Source organism: Mercenaria mercenaria, chromosome 16, assembly GCF_021730395.1.
Source record: "Mercenaria mercenaria strain notata chromosome 16, MADL_Memer_1, whole genome shotgun sequence".
NCBI lineage: Eukaryota > Metazoa > Mollusca > Bivalvia > Venerida > Veneridae > Mercenaria > Mercenaria mercenaria.
This window is the reverse complement of record NC_069376.1, coordinates 46,531,264-46,550,057: the sequence shown is the minus strand read 5'-3', so window position 1 is coordinate 46,550,057 and position 18,794 is coordinate 46,531,264. Positions and strand designations below refer to the sequence as shown.

The 18,794-nt window shown below is 37.2% G+C and overlaps 1 protein-coding gene across 1 annotated transcript; it reads right to left on the bottom strand.

Annotated features, from left to right (window-relative positions):
* Positions 1 to 2,679: 2,679 nt before the first annotated feature.
* Positions 2,680 to 18,794, bottom strand: LOC123541188 (zinc finger protein 678-like). Its single transcript, XM_045326597.2, has 2 exons — positions 18,621 to 18,794; positions 2,680 to 4,909 (listed from the first exon to the last, which is right to left on the bottom strand). The coding sequence occupies exon 2, from the start codon at positions 4,507 to 4,509 to the stop codon at positions 3,367 to 3,369; it is 1,143 nt and encodes a 380-aa protein (XP_045182532.2). The 5' UTR covers positions 4,510 to 4,909; positions 18,621 to 18,794; the 3' UTR covers positions 2,680 to 3,366.

Sequence of the window (18,794 nt, the reverse complement as noted above, 5' to 3'; positions counted from 1 at the left end):
CATTACAATCATTGTCACAAACATCACATGTAAAGCACTTCTCTCCAGTATTAGCCCGCCCGCTTAGCTCAGTAGGTAAGAGCATTAGTCTACGGATCTCGGGGCCGAGAGTTCGATCGTCGGGCGGAGGGTATGTTCTCTCTAACTATTTGATAAACGAAATTGTATCTGAAATATTAGTCCTCCACCTCTGCTTCATGTGGGGAAGTTGGCTGTTACTTGCGGAGAACAGGTTTGCACTGGTACAGAATCCAGGAATACTGATTAGGTTAACTGCCCTCTGTTACATGACTGAAATACTGTTGGAAAACGGCGTTAAACCCAAAACTGTAAAATTAGGGGGCAGAGCCAGATGAAAATAGGAGGTGCGCAAGCTCATACCATGATTAAGACTCATGCAAGGTTTCATGAATTTATATCAAATACTTTTTGCATTAGGCGTGTCACAAGCTGAAAATGTACATTTTTGACTATTTCAGGGGTCATAACTGTAAAATTAAAGGACAGAGCCAGACGAAACGATAAAGTTTCATGCAAGGTTTCATCAATTTATATAAAATAGTTTTTGAGCTAGGTGCATCACGAACTTCACACAGATGTAGGGGAAGATGGATGCACAGATGGATGCACGGACGTACACAAAGACAAGAGCAAATCTATATGTCCCCACCACTCATTTGTGGGAACGGGGGGGGGGGACAGGGGGTGCACAAACATCACATTTAAACCCTAGGGCTCAATATAAAAGGAATAGCTCCTACCACATAATGTCAATTAATGCAAATTCAAAATCCTTCAGGTTTTTACATTTTTTCCGAGTAACTCGAATAAGAATGAAGATTATTAAATACATTTTTCCTCATCAATTCTTTAAGTTCTTATCTATTTAAAGATATTAAATTAAATGTATACAAAAATATCTAACAAGAGTTATTTTGAGTGCAAAATAACAAGACAGTCTGAAAGACAGCTAAATCCCCCACCACTGTTATGGATAGTGAAAGGGTAAACTTTTGATCTTTAGCTGTGACCTTGACCTTGAACTGATATGGTGGCACATGAATTCTGCACAATGTCTTGACGAGGTGATCATTTGACCCAGGTTTCATGAAAATCCTTCAAGGGGTTTAGGAGATATAGAGCTAAAACCTTTGACCTTGAGTTGTGACCTTGACCTTGAGTTTACATGGCTGACTCATGAGCTCTTGATGAGGTGATCATCTGACCCAAGTTTGATAAAAATCCTTCAAGGGTTTTAGGAGATACAGAGTCGGCACAAAACGGAAGGTTCAAACATTTAACCCTACGCTGTGACCTTGACCTTGAGCCAGCATGGCTGACTCATAAGTTATGCATATCGCTTTGATAAGGTGATCATTTGACCTAAGTTTTCTAAAATTCCTTCAAGGAGTTTAGGAGATAGAGAGCGGACACCTTTGACCATGAGTTGTGAACTTGACATTGAGCCGGTATGACTGGCTCATGAGTTTTGCACATCGCCTTGATGAGGTGATCATTTGACCAAAGTTTGATGAAAATCCTTCAAGGGGTTTAGCAGATATAGAGCGGACACAAAAAGGAAGGCTCAACCTTTGACACACAGTTTTGACCTTGACCTTGAGCAGGCATGGCTGACTTATTGGTTATGCACATTGTCTTGATGAGACGATCATTTGACCCATGGCAAGTTTGATGAAAATCCTTCAAGGGGTTTAGGAGGTATAGTGCGAACACAAAATGAATGGCTCAAACCTTCGACCTTAAGTTGTGACCTTGACCTTGAGCCGGCATGGCTGACTCATGGATTCTGCACATCGTCATGATGAGGTGATCATTTGACCCAAGTGTTATAAAATTCCTTCAAGGAGTTTAGGAGATAGAGAGCGGACACAAAATGGAAGGCTCAAACTTTTGACCTCGAGTTGTGACCTTGACCTTGAGCCGGCATGGCTGACTTATGGGTTCTGCACATCGTCTTGATGAGGTGATCATTTGGCCCAAGTTTCATGAAAATCTTTCAAGGGGTTTAGGAGATATGGAGCAGAAACGAAAGCGTTACGGACAGATGGATGGAATGACGGATGAAAGGATGAAGGACGTACAGACACCATTCATATAACCCCCACCACTTGTGGCAGGGGATTAACAAAAATTTCAAAATTTGATAGTTAAAATTAGAAATCTGACCTCTTGTTTGCTTTGGGTTTAATGCCATTTTTCAACAGTATTTCAGTAATGTAACTGAGGGGGTGGGGGGGGGGCGGTAAATATAACTAACCAGTGTTCCTGGATTTTGCACCAGTACAAACCTGTTCTGCGCAGGTAACTGCCAACTTCCCCACATGAATTATCAGAGGTGGAGGATGAATGATTTCAGACACAATGTCTTTTATCAAATCCTCACAGAGAACATACGCCCTGCCCGGGGATCGAACTCGTGACCCCGTGATCGGTAGACCAACGCTCTCCCTAAGCGGGCTGGCAAAATCTGAACTCTGACATTGGTCATGTGATAGAGCAGAACAGTCAGCAGGAAAATGTTAACACATGACTGTGTCATGTCAGGTAACAAGGCACTAGTTGCATTCAATAGTGATTTATCACACTGGCTACTTTACTGATAATCTTGCAGTTCCAGTGATATTCTAGATAGTCAATGGTAATTATAGATCATGGAAATAAGATGAATGACACTCATTTATTAATCTGTTATAAAATGAATTCATATAAATATGCATGCTATGCTACTATTATTTCTTCGATAAATTGGTTCAAACTTTACTTGTTATTGTTATTCCTACAAATGTTTACTGTGTTGTATCATTTACACTTCACAAGTCCATATTAAAGACTATTAACACTTCAAATCACAAAATGTGACTGATCAAGTTAAATCAAATAATATGTACCAATTAAATCCATAATAAATTTCACTACAGAAACAACTAAGCAGCCTTGATGATTTAAAAGTGCCTGTTTAGAATTCAACTATCAATTATGTAGCTCCCAAATTTCTTCAATCAACTAATTCTAGCAGTAAATTATTAATACTTCCTCTGACCTTATGTACATGTGTAGCTGATCAACAGGAATCAAAAACTCTGCTATAATCTTTTATCAGAGTCAGTCAGCTGATTCATTAGGATGGAACAAACTGACCATTTCTTGACCTGACTCACATTCACTTATTCTTAGAAAGCTCCTCCTACAATTTGGTGTAGAGCCTACAACAGACTGGCGTTAAAAGCATTTCTCTCTAGTATGTATTCTCATGTGAATCTTCAGACTACCACTTCGATTACATGCAGTCACAAACATTTAAAACTTTTTTCTCCTTTGCATCTTCAGATTACTGCCGTCATTACATCAACGTGTATAATATTTCTGTCCCTCATGTTTTCTTCTATGTCTTCTAAGATTATTGTCGTCATTACAAGCATAATCACAAACATCACATTTAAAACATTTTTCTCCAGTATGTATTCTCATGTGTCTCTTCAGACTACTGCAATTATAACTAGCATAGTCACAAACACCACATTTAAAGTTTTTCTCTCCAGTATGTATTCTCCTATGTATCTTCAATCTACTGCCGTTATTACAAGCATAGTCACAAACATCACATTTAAAGCATTTCTCTCCAGTATGTTTTCTCCTGTGTACCTTCAAACTATTGCTATCATTACAAGCATAGTCACAAGCATCACATTTAAAGGAATTCTGTCCAGAATGTTTTCTCCTATGTTTCCTCAGATAACTCCTGTCATTACAAGCATAGTCACAAACATCACATTTAAAGCATTTCTCTCCAGTATGTATTCTTCTATGTCTGTTCAGATTACCCCTCTGATTACAAGCATAGTCACAAACTTCACATTTAAAGCATTTCTCTCCAGTATGTATTCTTCTATGTATCTTCAATCTACTGTCGTCATTACAGGCATAGTCACAAAAATCACATTTAAAGCACTTCTCCCCAGTATGTATTCTCCTATGTATCTTCATTTTACTGCCATCATTACAAGCATAGTCACAAACATCACATTTAAAGCATTTCTCTCCAGTATGTATTCTCCTATGTTTGTTCAGACGACCACTCTGATTACAAGCATAGTCACAAAAGTCACATTGAAAGGATTTCTCTCCAGTATGTATTCTTCTATGTATCTTCAAACTACTGCTGTCATAACAAGCATAGTCACAAACATCACATTTAAAGCACTTCTCTCCAGTATGTTTTCTCATATGTATCTTTAATTTACTGCTTTCATTACAAGCATAATCACAAACATCACATTTAAAGCCTTTCTCTCCAGTATGTATTCTCTTATGTCTCCTCAGATTACTGCCGTCATAACAAGCATAGTCACAAACATCACATTTAAAGCATTTCTCTCCAGTATGTATTCTCCTATGTTTCTTCATACTATCCCTTTGATTACAAGCATAGTCACAAACATCACATCTGAAGCATTTTTCTCCAGTATATTCTCTCCTTTGTCTCATCATATTAGTGCTGTAATTCGAAGCATAATCAGAAACAGGACTTTTACAGCTTTTCTCTCTGTTTGTTTTCTTTAGATATCGTCTTGGATTACATGTTTATCTAGAAATCATTTTCTCCTGTTCGCAGTCTGTGTTTCTTCAGATGACAGCTGTGGCATATTCTTCATATGTTAAATGCCATTTTGGATAACTCCTCTTCTGTGGGTATTCACATGCATAACTATGAGCTTTGTGAAAATTTGGACTGGTAACTGGTTCAAAAGGAATATCGATTGTGCAAAATCTCATCTGTAATTTACGTATTAATTTCCTAGCTATCTGTATTTGTACAGACATGTACTTGTACCTTTTCCATTCTCCGGTAAGTTGGCATAGAAAGGAGTTGTTGTACCTTTTTCAAAATCTGTAAAGTAAAAAATACTGTTACAGTGCATGTATAACATAACGAGCATGGCATAACAGCTCAAGGTCACTATAATCTTAACCAACTGCTTAAATGAATAATTTTGTAACATGTAACAAAATGCTGTCAAATCACTTCATAATCAAGCCAGACTTCAGGAAAGTTGGAAAAAATGGCAGGACTTTTGGTCCAGTAATGCCTAAAAATCTGCCTGACATGAAAAAATGCCAGTGTACCGCATATGTTGCTTTTCTCCATCCTATACAAGCCAGTGGTGATTTTTAGTCCATTTCTCGTAAAAGGTTCAGTCAACCCTCTTATTTTCGTACATTTGTTTTCTTTCTCTACAATTGCTGGGTGTTCATTTACGTTTCTTTCCCTGTTCTGCCCCGGCATAATTATGTTAGTGATGCCATTTTGATATGTTGTCTGAGATGTTGTGGTTCTCGGAGTACGATAAATGCCGGTCATGAAAATTTGTGCCAGAGTTATGGACCTTGTGTCATATGATATGGGTGATAAGATGGAACAACTATTTTTAGGTTTGAACCAAATCCATTCAGTAACAACTGAGATATAGTGAAATTACACCAAAACTTTAGCCTGAAATTACAAGTACAAGAGGGTCATGATGACCCTGGATCACTCACCTGAGAAATATGAGCTACATGTTTCAAATGTCAAACTGGTGGAAAAAAATTAAGAAAGTCAGTAGGTTACATTCATGGTCAATATAAGTCAGTTTTACGATTGGTGTGCAAAACTGTGTATGTCATCAAAATTTCAAGGCTGTATCAGTCACAGTGAAGTGACATCATATTACTTTGGGTCATCAGGTATTTATAATTAAACAGTCTTGGAAAGTAGGATTTTTCCTACATAACTCACATAATAACTAAGTGACCCCAGGGCAGGGCCTCTTTTAAGCCTAAGGGCATAACTTGAACAATTTTGGTAGAGGACTACTAGACAACACATCATACCAAATATCAAAATCCTAGGTCTTTTTGGTTTCAGACAAGAAGATTTTTTTTTTTAAATCTATATAAGCTTATATAAAACTTGGGACCCCCAGGGCAGGGCCTCTTTTCACCCCAGGTGTACCATTTGATCAATTTTGGTTGAGGACCATAAGACAATGCTACAAACCAAATATCAAAGGTCTAAGTTTTGTGGTTTCAGATTAGACTTTAAAACATTTTTTTCCTATAGAAGTCTATCTAAAACTTCAGATCCCCCAGGCCAGGGCCATATTTGACCCTAGAGGGATATTTTGAACATTTTTGGTAGATGACCACTATTTCAATTCTTTGAACAATTTTCAAAGGAGGCCACCCAAGAACCATTCCTGTGAAGTTTGGTGGTTTTCAAGAAGAAATTTTTTTAGAAAATGTTGACGGACGCACAACAGATGATGGACATTGAGCAGTCATAAAAGCTCACCATGAGCCTTTGGCTCAAGTGAGCTAAACAAGAGGACCATGATGGTCCTGAATCGCTCACCTCTTCCCACATGATCCAGTTTTGCGTATGACGTCGTTTTTTCTATTATTTGACATAGTGACCTAGTTTTTGAGCTCATGTGACCCAGTTATGAACTTGACCTAGATATTATCAAGATAAAAATCCTGACCAATTTTCATGAAGATCCATTGAAAAATATGGTCTCTAGAGAGGTCACAAGGTTTTTTCTATTATTTGACCTATTGACCTAGTTTTTTAAGGCACGTGACCCAGTTTCAAACTTGACCTTGATATCATCAAGGTGAACATTCTGACCAATTTTCATGAAGATCCATTGAAAAATATGGCCTCTAGAGAGGTCACAAGGTTTTTCTATTTCAAGACCTACTGACCTAGTTTTTGATCGCAGTTGACCCAGTTTCAAACTTGACCTAGATATCATCAAGATAAACATTCAGACCAACTTTCATACAGATCCCATGAAAAATATAGCCTCTAGAGAGGTCACAACGTTTTTTCATTATTTGACCTACTGACCTAGTTTTTGAAGGCACGTCACCCACTTTCAAACTTGACCTAGATATCATCAAGATGAACATTCTGACCAATTTTTATGGAGATCCATTCACAAGTATGGCCTCTAGAGAGGTCACAAGGTTTTTCTATTTTTAGACCTACTGACCTAGTTTTTGACCGCACATGAATCTGTTTCGAACTTGACCTAGATATCATCAAGATGAACATTCAGACCAACTTTCATGAAGATCCATTGAAAAATATGGCCTTTAGAGAGGTCACAAGGTTTTTCTATTATTTGACCTACTGACCTAGTTTTTTACCGCATGTGATCCACTTTCGAACTTGACCTAGATATCATCAAGATGAACATTCAGACCAACTTTCATACAGATCCCATGGAAAATATGGCCTCTAGAGAGGTCACAAGGTTTTTCTATTATTTGACCTACTGACCTAGTTTTTGAAGGTACGTGACCCACTTTCGAACCTGACTTAGATATCATCAAGGTGAACATTCTGACCAATTTTCATGAAGATTTCATGAAATATATGGCCTCTAGAGAGGTCACAAGGTTTTTCTATTTTTAGACCTACTGACCTAGTTTTTGACAGCACATGACCCAGTTTCGAACTTGACCTAGATATCATCAAGATGAACATTCAGACCAACTTTCATACAGATCCCATAAAAAATATGGCCTTTAGAGAGGTCACAAGGTTTTTCTATTATTTGACCTACTGACCTAGTTTTTGATGGCACGTGACCCAGTTTCGAACTTGACCTAGATATCATCAAGGTGAACGTTCTGACCAATTTTCATGAAGATCTTGTGAAATATATGGCCTCTAGAAAGGTCACAAGGTTTTTCTATTTTTAGACCTACTGACCTAGTTTTTGACCGCACGTAACCCAGTTTCGAACTTGACCTAGATATCATCAAGGTGAACATTCTGACTAATTTTCATGAAGATCCATTGAAAATTATGGCCTCTAGAGAGGTCACAAGGTTTTTCTATTTTTAGACCTACTGACCTAGTTTTTGATGACACGTGACCCAGTTTCGAACTTGACCTAGATATCATCAAGGTGAACATTCTGACCAAATTTCATAAAGATCCCATGAAAAATGTGACCTCTAGAGTGGTCACAAGCAAAAGTTTACGGACGCACGGACGGACGACGGACACCGCGCGATCACAAAAGCTCACCTTGTCACTTTGTGACAGGTGAGCTAAAAAAGGGAGGATAACTCATGAAATACTGGTGCAAGAGTTATGGCCTTGTGCCATATGAAAAAGTTCCTACCTTTCATTAATATTTTGCCAGTGGACGCTTACAAATTTCTAGTTAAAAGGCTTTCTTGTCCAAGAGAGGTGTGTAAAGTGAACTAGGTCCCACGGGCCCGCCAGCTGTCAAAATGACTAGGAGTTGCACATGACACCCTGCCTCACTGAGGTAAACATTTATGCCAAATAAAAAAAGATTGCAAAAAGTTACAATATAAGTTATTTATAGTAACAACAAAGGGAAGTAAATCTTAAACAAGAGGGCCATGATGGCCCTATATCACTCACCTGTTATCATTGCACTCGAGGACAAGAAGGTCCTCAGAAATAAATATCTAAATCCAAAGGACAGGAACAACAAAGGGAAGAATTTAAACAAAAAGAAAAAAAAAATCTTACAAGGTATAGATGTGTCAAAATACACCTAAAAATTGGAGGTACCATCCATGTTGTACCACAGAAAAGTGGTCTCGGTTTTTCCCTACGGCCAATAATAAAAAAGTTACTAAAAATAAGCTATTTATAGTAACGAAAAAGGGAAGTAAATAAAAAAAAAATATTGTAAGTGAACAAAAGAAAAATCTGCCAAATAAATCTGTTGACATAAATGAAATTTCAGATCAGTATCTTCATTAGTTACGGAGATATACCCATTTTAATTTGAAATAAAGGGAGGTAATTTGACATAAAATCAGTCCATAGTTATCTACCCTGATTGTCTCACTCCAACTAATAACAATAATGAAATTTCAAATACGTCCTATAAGTACTTACTGATATAAATCCATTTTGATTACAATCAGGGGAGGTAATCAGATATAAAATAACTCTGGAACCTACGATTGGATCTGATTTGTCATGAAATCCAAGATTTATTGTTGTTGAAGACATTTTGGATGTTTGTATCAAATAAAACCATAAATGAAGTCTCTTTATGTCTGCAAAAGCCAAAATAGCCAATTTTGGACCTTTAAGGGGCCATAACTCCAGAACCCATGATGGAATCTGGCCAGTTCAACAAAGGAACTAAGATCTTGTGGTGATACAAGTTGTGTGCAAGTTTGGTTAAAATCAAATCATAAATGAAGCTGCTATTGGGCAGACAAGGTCAAAATAGCTAATTTTGTCCCTTTCAGGGGCCATAACTCTGGAACCCATTATGGGATCTGGCCGGTTCAAGAAAGGCACCGAGATCTTATGGTAACACAAGTTTTGTGCAAGTTTGATTAAAATCAAATCATAAGTGAAGCTGCTATTGTGCAGACAAGGTCAAAATAGCTAATTCTGGCCCTTTCAAGGGCCATAACTCTGGAACCCATGAAGGAATCTGGCCAGTTCAAGAAAGGAACTAAGATCTTATGGTGATACAAGTTGTGTGCAAGTCTGGTTAAAATAAAATCATAAATGAAGCTGCTATTGTGCAGACAAGGTCAAAATAGCTAATTCTGGCCCTTTCAGGGGCCATAACTCTGGAACCCATGACGGAATCTCGCCAGTTCAAGAAAGGAACTAAGATCTTATGGTGATACAAGTTGTGTGCCAGTTTGGTAAAAATCAAATCATAAATAAAGCTGCTATTGTGCGGACAAGGTCAAAATAGCCAATTTTGGCCCTTTCAGGGGCCATAACTCTGGAACCCATAAGGGATCTGGCCAGTTCAAGAAAGGAACTGTGATCTTATGGTGATTCAAGTTGTGTGCAAGTTTGCTTAAAATAAAATCATAAATGAAACCACTATCGTGCAGACAAGAAATTGTTGACGCACGGATGGACTGACGATGGACGACAGACGAAGGGTGATCACAGAAGCTCACCTTGTCACTATATGACAGGTGAGCTAAAAAGATCTAAGTCCACACAAAAATCCTTACCAGTAGAGGTCAAAATACACCTAAAAATTGGACATAACATGCATATTGTACTGCAGAAATGTGGTCTTGATTTTTCCCCCAGTAATATACAAGTGCCAGGATGTCACAATATACGCCCGTCATAACAAATGTCTTTACACTAGCACCTGTATTTGCAAATGGAACTTTAATCAGGGTTCTCGGGAACACTTAATTCTGCGTATTTGTACGCATACTTTTCGGAAAATGACACCAGAATATTCCAGCCGTGAGTCCTAAGGATGCGTAAAAATTGTCGGACGCATAGCTTACCGAGTACACAAAATAACTGCTTGACAATTAAAGGTGGAGTTAACGGTGGCTACTTGCTGCTCTTGACCAATCAGAAATCATTGTTTTCCAATAACCGCATGGTAGATTGGGGTAGTACTGTTTATTACGTAATAAATTTAATCAACACGCGACAACATGCCTTTGATTGTGATAAGTGTGTTGGTCAATTAATGTACACAACACGCGACTTACTTATGTTGCTTTTGCATTTGCTGCAAATTTAGATAATTGGATTAAATGAATACTGAAGAAGGTCAGTCTGTAACTGAACTAATTGTGATGTTTTTTTGCAGCCGTTCCCGAATTATGATTTATAAATAAATATCGCTTTGTTTCCACATTTTAATTGACCGAAAGATGTCGGCATTTGAAATTTTTTTGTATCGCATCCATTCAATGTCATGAATAAAATTTTGGGTATAATATTATTCAAATCACAAAGTTTGAACATTCTAATGTGATTATGTCGCAGTTAGCATCAATGATGTATAAAATTATACATTTGTTTATTTGTAGCTGATTGGTATGACGTTTTAGAAGTATGTTGCAAAAATGCATATGTAGCCTAGTTGATATCATTTCACTTGAATAAATTAGACTTTGTTTTGAAATGTTATTCCTTCATCTTTTTACATGAATGAAATTTTATAAGGTAACAGTTGTTAATTAGTTGTTCCTTGGGAGCAATAAACAAGATAAACTGAAATTAAAAAGTGAAAATAAAAGTAGGCCTGTTATGACATTTAGATTTACAGCAGTCTGAAAAACAATCTCTGTAAAGAAGTTTAAGATGAGTATCCACCCAAGGTCCCTTCCTCCCAATATCTTTAAATTATACAACTTTTCTGAGACCAGTCTGAAAGGTGCAGCTACTGATTCATCACTTTGTAATCAACATGTATTCATCACTTTGAATACCATTCTCTGTAAGTTATATAAACCACAACCTTCTTCAGAAGGCTACGACTTAATGTAACCATCGGCAAAAATATAGGACTCAAATTTTTCATACTAGGACTCCCAACTTTTTCCAGGAAGGGAGTCCCGAACTCCTACTTTAAAAATCCTAGCGAGAACCCTGTTAATTCTCTCTGTGGTTGTGTAGTAATTACTGTAATTCTTTTTTTTTTCTAAATCCACAAAAATACTCCTTACCAGGTACAGATACCTTAAAATACACCTAAAATTTGAAAGTAACATCTATGTTGTACCACAGAAAAGTTGTCTTGGTTTTTCCCTACGGTAAATTATAAAAAAGTTACAATATAAGTTATTTATTGTAACAACTAAGGGAAGTGAATCTTGAAAAAAAATCCCCCCATCCGCAAATTTCTTAGTCAACACAAAAATTCTTACCAGGGAGAGATAGGTCAAAATACACCTCAAAATTGGATGTAACATGCATGTTGTACTACAGGAAAGTGGTCTCGATTTTTCCCTATGACTAGTAATGAAAAAGTTACAATATAAGCTATTTATAGTAACAACAAAGAGAAGTAATTCTAAAGGACCCACGCATGACACTCCGTCTCATGATGGTGTACAATTGTGCCAAGTTACATCAAAATCCCTCTATGCATGAAGAAGAAATGCTCTAGACAAGGTCATTATTGCATGTGACCTTTGGCCTCTTAAGTGTGACCTTGACCTTAGACCTAGGGACCTGGTTCTTGCACACGACACTCCGTCTCATGATGGTGAATATTTGTGGCAAGTTATATCAAAATCCCTCAATGCATGAAGAAGAAATGCTCCAGACAAAGTTTTCATTCTTATATCCTTTGACCTCTAAGTGTGACCTTGACCTTAGACCTAAGGACCTGGTTCTTGCGCATGACACTCTGTCTCATGATAGTGAACAATTGTGCCAAGTTTCATCAAAATCCCTCCATGCATGAAGAAAATATGCTCCAGACAAAGTCATTTTTGAATTTGACCTTTGACCTCTAAGTGTGATCTTGACCTTAGACCAAGGGACTGGTTCCTGCGCATGACACTCTGTCTCATGATGGTGAACAACTGTGCCAAGTTTCATTAAAATCCCTCCATGGATGAGGAAGATATGCTCAGGACAAAGTCTGTGGATGCCGCCCGCCCGCCAGGGGCGTTTCCATAATATGTCCTGTTTTTCAAACGGGCATATAAAAAGTTACAATATAAACTATCTATAGTAACAACAAAGGGAAGTAATTCTAGGTTCTTGCACATGACACTCCGTATCATGATGGTGAACAATTGTACCAAGTTACATAAAAATCCCTCCATGCATGAAAAAGAAATATGCTCCGGACAAAGTCATTCTTGTATCTGACATTTGACCTCTAAGTGTGACCTTGACCTTAGAACTAGGGTCCTTGTTCTTGCGCATGACATTCTGTCACATAGTTGTGAACATTCGTGCCAAGTTACATCAATTCCCTCCATGCATGAAGAAGAAATGCTCCAGAGAAAGTCATTATTGAATTCAACCTTTGACCTCCAAGTGTGACCTTAACCTTTGAGATAGGAACCTGCCGTTTGCACAAGACATTCCGTCTTACTGAGGTTAACATTCATGCCAAATATAAACGAGATTGCTCCTTGCATGTCAAAGTTATAGTTCGGACAAAGTCATTATTGAATTCAACCTTTTTCCTCCAAGTGTGACCTTGACCTTTGAGATAGAAACCTGCGATTTGCGCATGACACTCCATCTCACCGAGGTTAACATTCATGCCAAATATAAACGAGATTGCTCCATGCATGTCAAAGTTATGGTCTGGACATACAAATCTGGACAGACGCACGCACGCATGCACATACACTAAACAGCAATTTGGACTACGTCTTTGCTTCCGCAAGCAGGCTCAACAAAAACTATGTTTACACATTGTGTTTATTCTTCAATTCTGAAGGATCAGTAACAGATTAAGGAAACTGGACAGTGCAAAAGTATACTAAATGGTTATCTGTAACCATAAATAAGGAGACATTTATATTTCAGTATGGAAATCTGAGGTATGAGAACAATCCTATATTTAATTGGCAGTGGCTAGGTAGCCAGTTCCAGCTACCTAGACTAAAGGTCTAGCCTAGGTAGGCGGCTCTATAATTTATATATACATATCATATATGAACACATAAGTCAAGTTGTCGGCTTTGATAAACTTTGTTATAAAGGATCATTATTTTAGTTCAATATATTACATTTTAGTGATAGCTATTTTGTTATTATTTACTATTTGTGATTTATCTGTTTATTTTGCCGTATTTACGCACTCATATAATATCTGTTGATATATTGTTATGTTTATCAACAAATGAACAAATTTTCAAGATCATTGATTAATAAACAAATCCCTGGAGAAATTATTTAGTAATTAGTTCATTAATTAAAGAGACACATACATGATACTGTACAGGTGAGAAAGTGATAATCACTTAAAATTTTCACATAAAAAAAGGGCACACGAAATTCGTATGCCGTTACGTATACTAAGTAGAGCCGCATCATTTAATGTAATTTTATTTTGCCTTTCTGTTTTTTTTTAATGTTTGTATTGTTTTGTTTTAAGAATGAATCACTGAATATCAAATATGTATAGAGTTCATTTTAACAGGATAACAAAATGTTGGCCGATATGATGCAAGCGTGTAAATAAGGTGAAATAAACAGATAAAACAGAAATAATAAATCACAAGAAATGTAATCTATTTAATCAATATAATGATCCTTATGATCCTTTATAGATACAGTTTATTAAAGCCAACTACCTTTACAGTTTACTTTACATGTTCATATACGATATCACAGTATATACAGAGCCGGTTACCTAGACCTATAGTTTAGGTAGCTGGAACTGACTATCTAGCCACTGCCTATTTAATTCCCTGAAATATATTAATATGGTGGGGAAATATTTTACAAACAAGTGGGCCATGATGGCCCTATATCGCTCACCTGAGTAATATGAGCGCAAGTTTCAAATGGCAAACTGATACTAAAATATTAGAAAGTAGGTCAGTAGGTCATATTCATGGTCACTGAAAGTAAGTTTTAGGATCGTTATGCAAACCTGTACATGTAATCCGAATTTCAAGGCTGTACTTTAAAAAAAAAAAGGAAGTAGGTCAAGGTTACAGTAAGGTGACACGTAATCTCTTGCATACATCAGGTAAATATAATTAAACAGTCTAGGAAATACGATCTGATAGTTTTTGAAGAATTTTTTCCATAACTCATGTAACAAGTGACCACCAGGAAGAGGCCTATTTTCACCCCAGGCGCATAATTTGAACAATCCTGTTAGAGGTCCACTTGGCAATGATACATACCAAATATCAAATGCCTAGGCATTGAACTTTCAGACAGGAAGCTTTTTATTTTTTCCCTATGTAAGTCTATGTTAAATTTGGGACTCCAGGGGCAGGGCCTCTTTTCACCCCAGGGAAATAATTTAAACAATTTTGGTAGAGAACCACCAGGCAATGCAACACACCAAATATCAAAAGCCTAGGCCTTGCAGTTTCAGACAAGACAATTTTTAAAGTTTTCTCCTATATAAGTCTATGTAAAACTTGGGACCTCCGATGCAAGGCCTCTTTTCACCCTAGGGGAACAATTTGAACAATGTTTACAAAGGACCATAAGGCAATGCTACATACAAGATATCAAAGGCCTAGGTCTTGTAGTTTCAGATAAGGCTTTTTCCTATATAAGTCTATGTAAAACTTGAGGCCCCCCTGGGGCGGGGCCTCTTTTCAACCCAGGGTAATAATTTGAACAATGTTCACAGAGGACCACAAGGCAATGCTACATACCAAATATCAAAGGTCTAGGTCTTGTGGTTTCAGACAAGAAGATTTTTAAAGTTTTTTTCCTATATGTCTATGTAACACTTGTGACCCCCTGGACGGGGCCTCTTTTCACCACAGGGGCACAATCTGAACAATCTTGATAGAGGACCATAAGATGACATCACATGCCAAATATCAAGGTTCTATGTCTTGCTGTTTTTGACAAGAATTTTTTTTAATTTTTCCTTTTGGTTGCCATGGCAACCAGAGTTCTGCATGGAATTGAATTCTTTGAACAATTCTGAAACGGGACCACCCAAGGATCATTCCTGTGAAGTTTGGTGTAATTCTGCCCAGTAGTTTTCAAGAAGATTTTTTAGAAAATGTTGACGGACACATGGCGGAAGACGCACGACTGACGACGGATATCGAGCGGTCACAAATGCTCACCATGAGCCTTTGGTTCAGGTGAGCTAAAAACTGTGCATGTGTTTTGCGCATTAGAATGTATATCTACCTTTTCTTGAAAAATGTTCATATGCACTATACTTTGGCCTTAAATTGGGTGGAAAATAATATTTTGTAGTAGTTTTTACTGCATAATTATAGGAATTAGGATACCAATATTTTGCACCAAATATTTTCTTCCAATGAACTGTGGAGATAAGAGTTCAGAGTGGCTTTCCGGCTCGCAAATTTACGTACCGATTAATCATTTCAACATTTTTCATCATTTTTTTTGTGTCCTAGCATTTCCAAAGCTGTTTCGAGGATTCTGATTTTTCACGTGGATTTCTAATTCATTTCAAACTTCTTAAATAACCTTTGAGCTTTTGAACTGACAGTAAAAATCAAACGAATATAATTCAAATTGCATTTAAACGCTACTTCTTATCAATATAATGTAGAATGACTTCAGTTGGTAAGTTATCGCCTGGCAGGGATTTTTTTATCATTTCAAACCTGCGGCCCAGGGCCCAGTCAGTTGGGAACAAGAGTGCCAGAATGTCACAATATACGCCCGTCACAGTAAATTTCTTTACACTAGCACCTGTATTTGCAAATGGAATTTTAATTTTGTAGTTGTTTACAATGTTTTTTTTTTTAGAAATTATTGTAATTCTTTTATTTTTCTAAGTCCACAAAAAAAAAATTACCAGGTAGAGATACCTTAAAATACACCCAAATTTTGAAAGTAACATCAATGTTGTACCACAGAAAAGTGGTCTTGGTTTTCCCCTACTGTCAATTAAAAAAAAAGTTACAATCACTGCGAAAAATATGTGCATATACGGGAGTATACGGTCCCGTATATGTCTAATATACGAATATCATATAAAATGTATCTTTCCTGAAAATATGATCAAAACCTACGCCTTAAACATATTTTTGGACCTTGACAATCCCTAACTTTGAATACTGACAAAAACTGTTGAAACGTATTTATGCTAAGTATGAATGAACGGATCCATGTGAGAAAAACATGAATGTCCAAATAAAGAATACGGGATTCCCGTATATGGAATGTTCCATATACGGGAAAAATGTTTCCGTATACGCCCGTATATTAGGAGTATACGGAATGCGTACACTCCCGTATACGGAACCATTTTCCGCAGTGAATGTAAGTTATTTATAGTAACAACTAAGGGAAGTTAATCTTAAAAGAAAAAAAAAAATTGCAAGTCCATACAAAAATCCTCACCAGGTAGAGATACCTTAAAATACACCTCAGAATTGGATGTAACATGCATGTTGTACTACAGAAAAGTGGTCTCGATTTTTCCCTTCGACTAGTAATGAAAAAGTTACAATATAAGCTATTTATAGGAACAGCAAAGGGAAGTAGTTCAAAAGAAGGGACCAGTGATGACACTCCGTCTCATGATGGTGTACAATTGTGCCAAGTTACATCAAAATCCCTCCATACATGAAGAAGAAATGCTCCGGACAAAGTCATTCTTGTATCTGACCTAAGGGTGACCTTGACCTTAGACCTAGGGACCTGGTTCTTGCGCATGACACTCCATTCATGCTTGTGAACATTTGTGCCAAGCTACATCAAAGTCCTTTCATGCATGAAGAAGATATGCTCCGGACAAAGTTTTCATTTTTGTATCCTTTGACCTCTAAGTGTGACCTTGACCTTAGACCTAGGGACCTGGTTCTTGAGCATGACACTCCGTCTCATGATGGTGAACAATTGTGCCAAGCTACATCAAAGTCCTTTCATGCATGAAGAAGATATGCTCCGGACAAAGTTTTCATTCTTGTATCCTTTGACCTCTAAGTGTGACCTTGGACCAGGTTCTTGCGCATGATATTCCATCTCATGATGATGAACAGTTGTGCCACCTTTCATCAAAATCCCTCCATGCATGAAGAAGATATGCTGCGGACAAAGTCATTCTTGAATTTGACCTTTGACCTCTAAGTGTGACCTTGACCTTAGACCTAGGGACCTGATTCTTGCGCATGACACTCCATCTCATGATGGTAAACAACTGTGCCAAGTTTCATCAAAATCCCTCTATGCATGTAGAAGATATGCTCCGGACAATGTCTGGAGACGCCGCCCGCAAGACCTATGCATATGCAATAACGCTGACAATCACATGTAATCGAGTTCATCATACATATGCCACCTTAACAATTAAAGTTTAGGCCGTTAGAAAAATGCATCACTTTTTACAAAATAGCATATGGACGTTCGACGATCAATGTTTTATCATTTCGAAAAATATAATATCAACAGATTTGTAAACAAACACGATCTCTTGAGTTTAATCAACTGAAAATCAGGTAAGTATTGATTTTTAAGTAAATAACATTTAAAACTATATAAAATCATTACTTATTCATTAAGAAATCAATAACCGGAGAATTAAAAAATTCCCTGATGATCTGCTAGCTGTCCGGTAACTGGATGACTAGAATGCAGGCTAGGCCTCAGGTTACCGGACAGCTAGACACTTCCTTTAATCTCCCCTTAACAATATCTGGGTGAAGAATTGTGATTACAAAATGTCTGTTGGTCTTCACTTAAATTGACAATAGAGGTCTGTGTTTTGATGAAACATTAAAGTCTGTCTGTCAGTCTAGTTGGGACTGCAACACTTTTTCAGCTTTGGGAGTCCCAGGACTGCAACTTCAAATAGCTAGTGAGGGGAATTCGCTAGTGAGAACCCCGTTTATATCCGGCTTAGTCTAAGTATTTGTTTAACAGGTCTGGTTTCATTGGCCGAAGGAGCTATATAACTAGAACGAGCTAAAAATTGTAGCTATATATCGAACAAAAGAAGGATAAAAAAAACCGTCTTTTTTCATATAAAAAATTTTATCCGAATTATCGAACGTAGACGGAACGTATGTCACTCGCTTTTCACTTGTACTTGGCAATATGAAATGTTTCGTCAACATCAAACCTCCAGTTTTATTAGGAACTTTGGCGTAAAAAACAAGAGCTTTTGAAAAGCACCTACAATATGAGCCTGTTTTAGTATTAATCGATGGTTTTCAACACTGTTTTCTTCTTCTTGTTGTTGTTGTTGTTGTTCTAGTTCGCTATCGTTAATCATATATGCAGTATCGAAAATGACTATAGGTAGTACACTGAGCGTACAGTACACTGACTATTAGGGTTAGGTTTAACATAG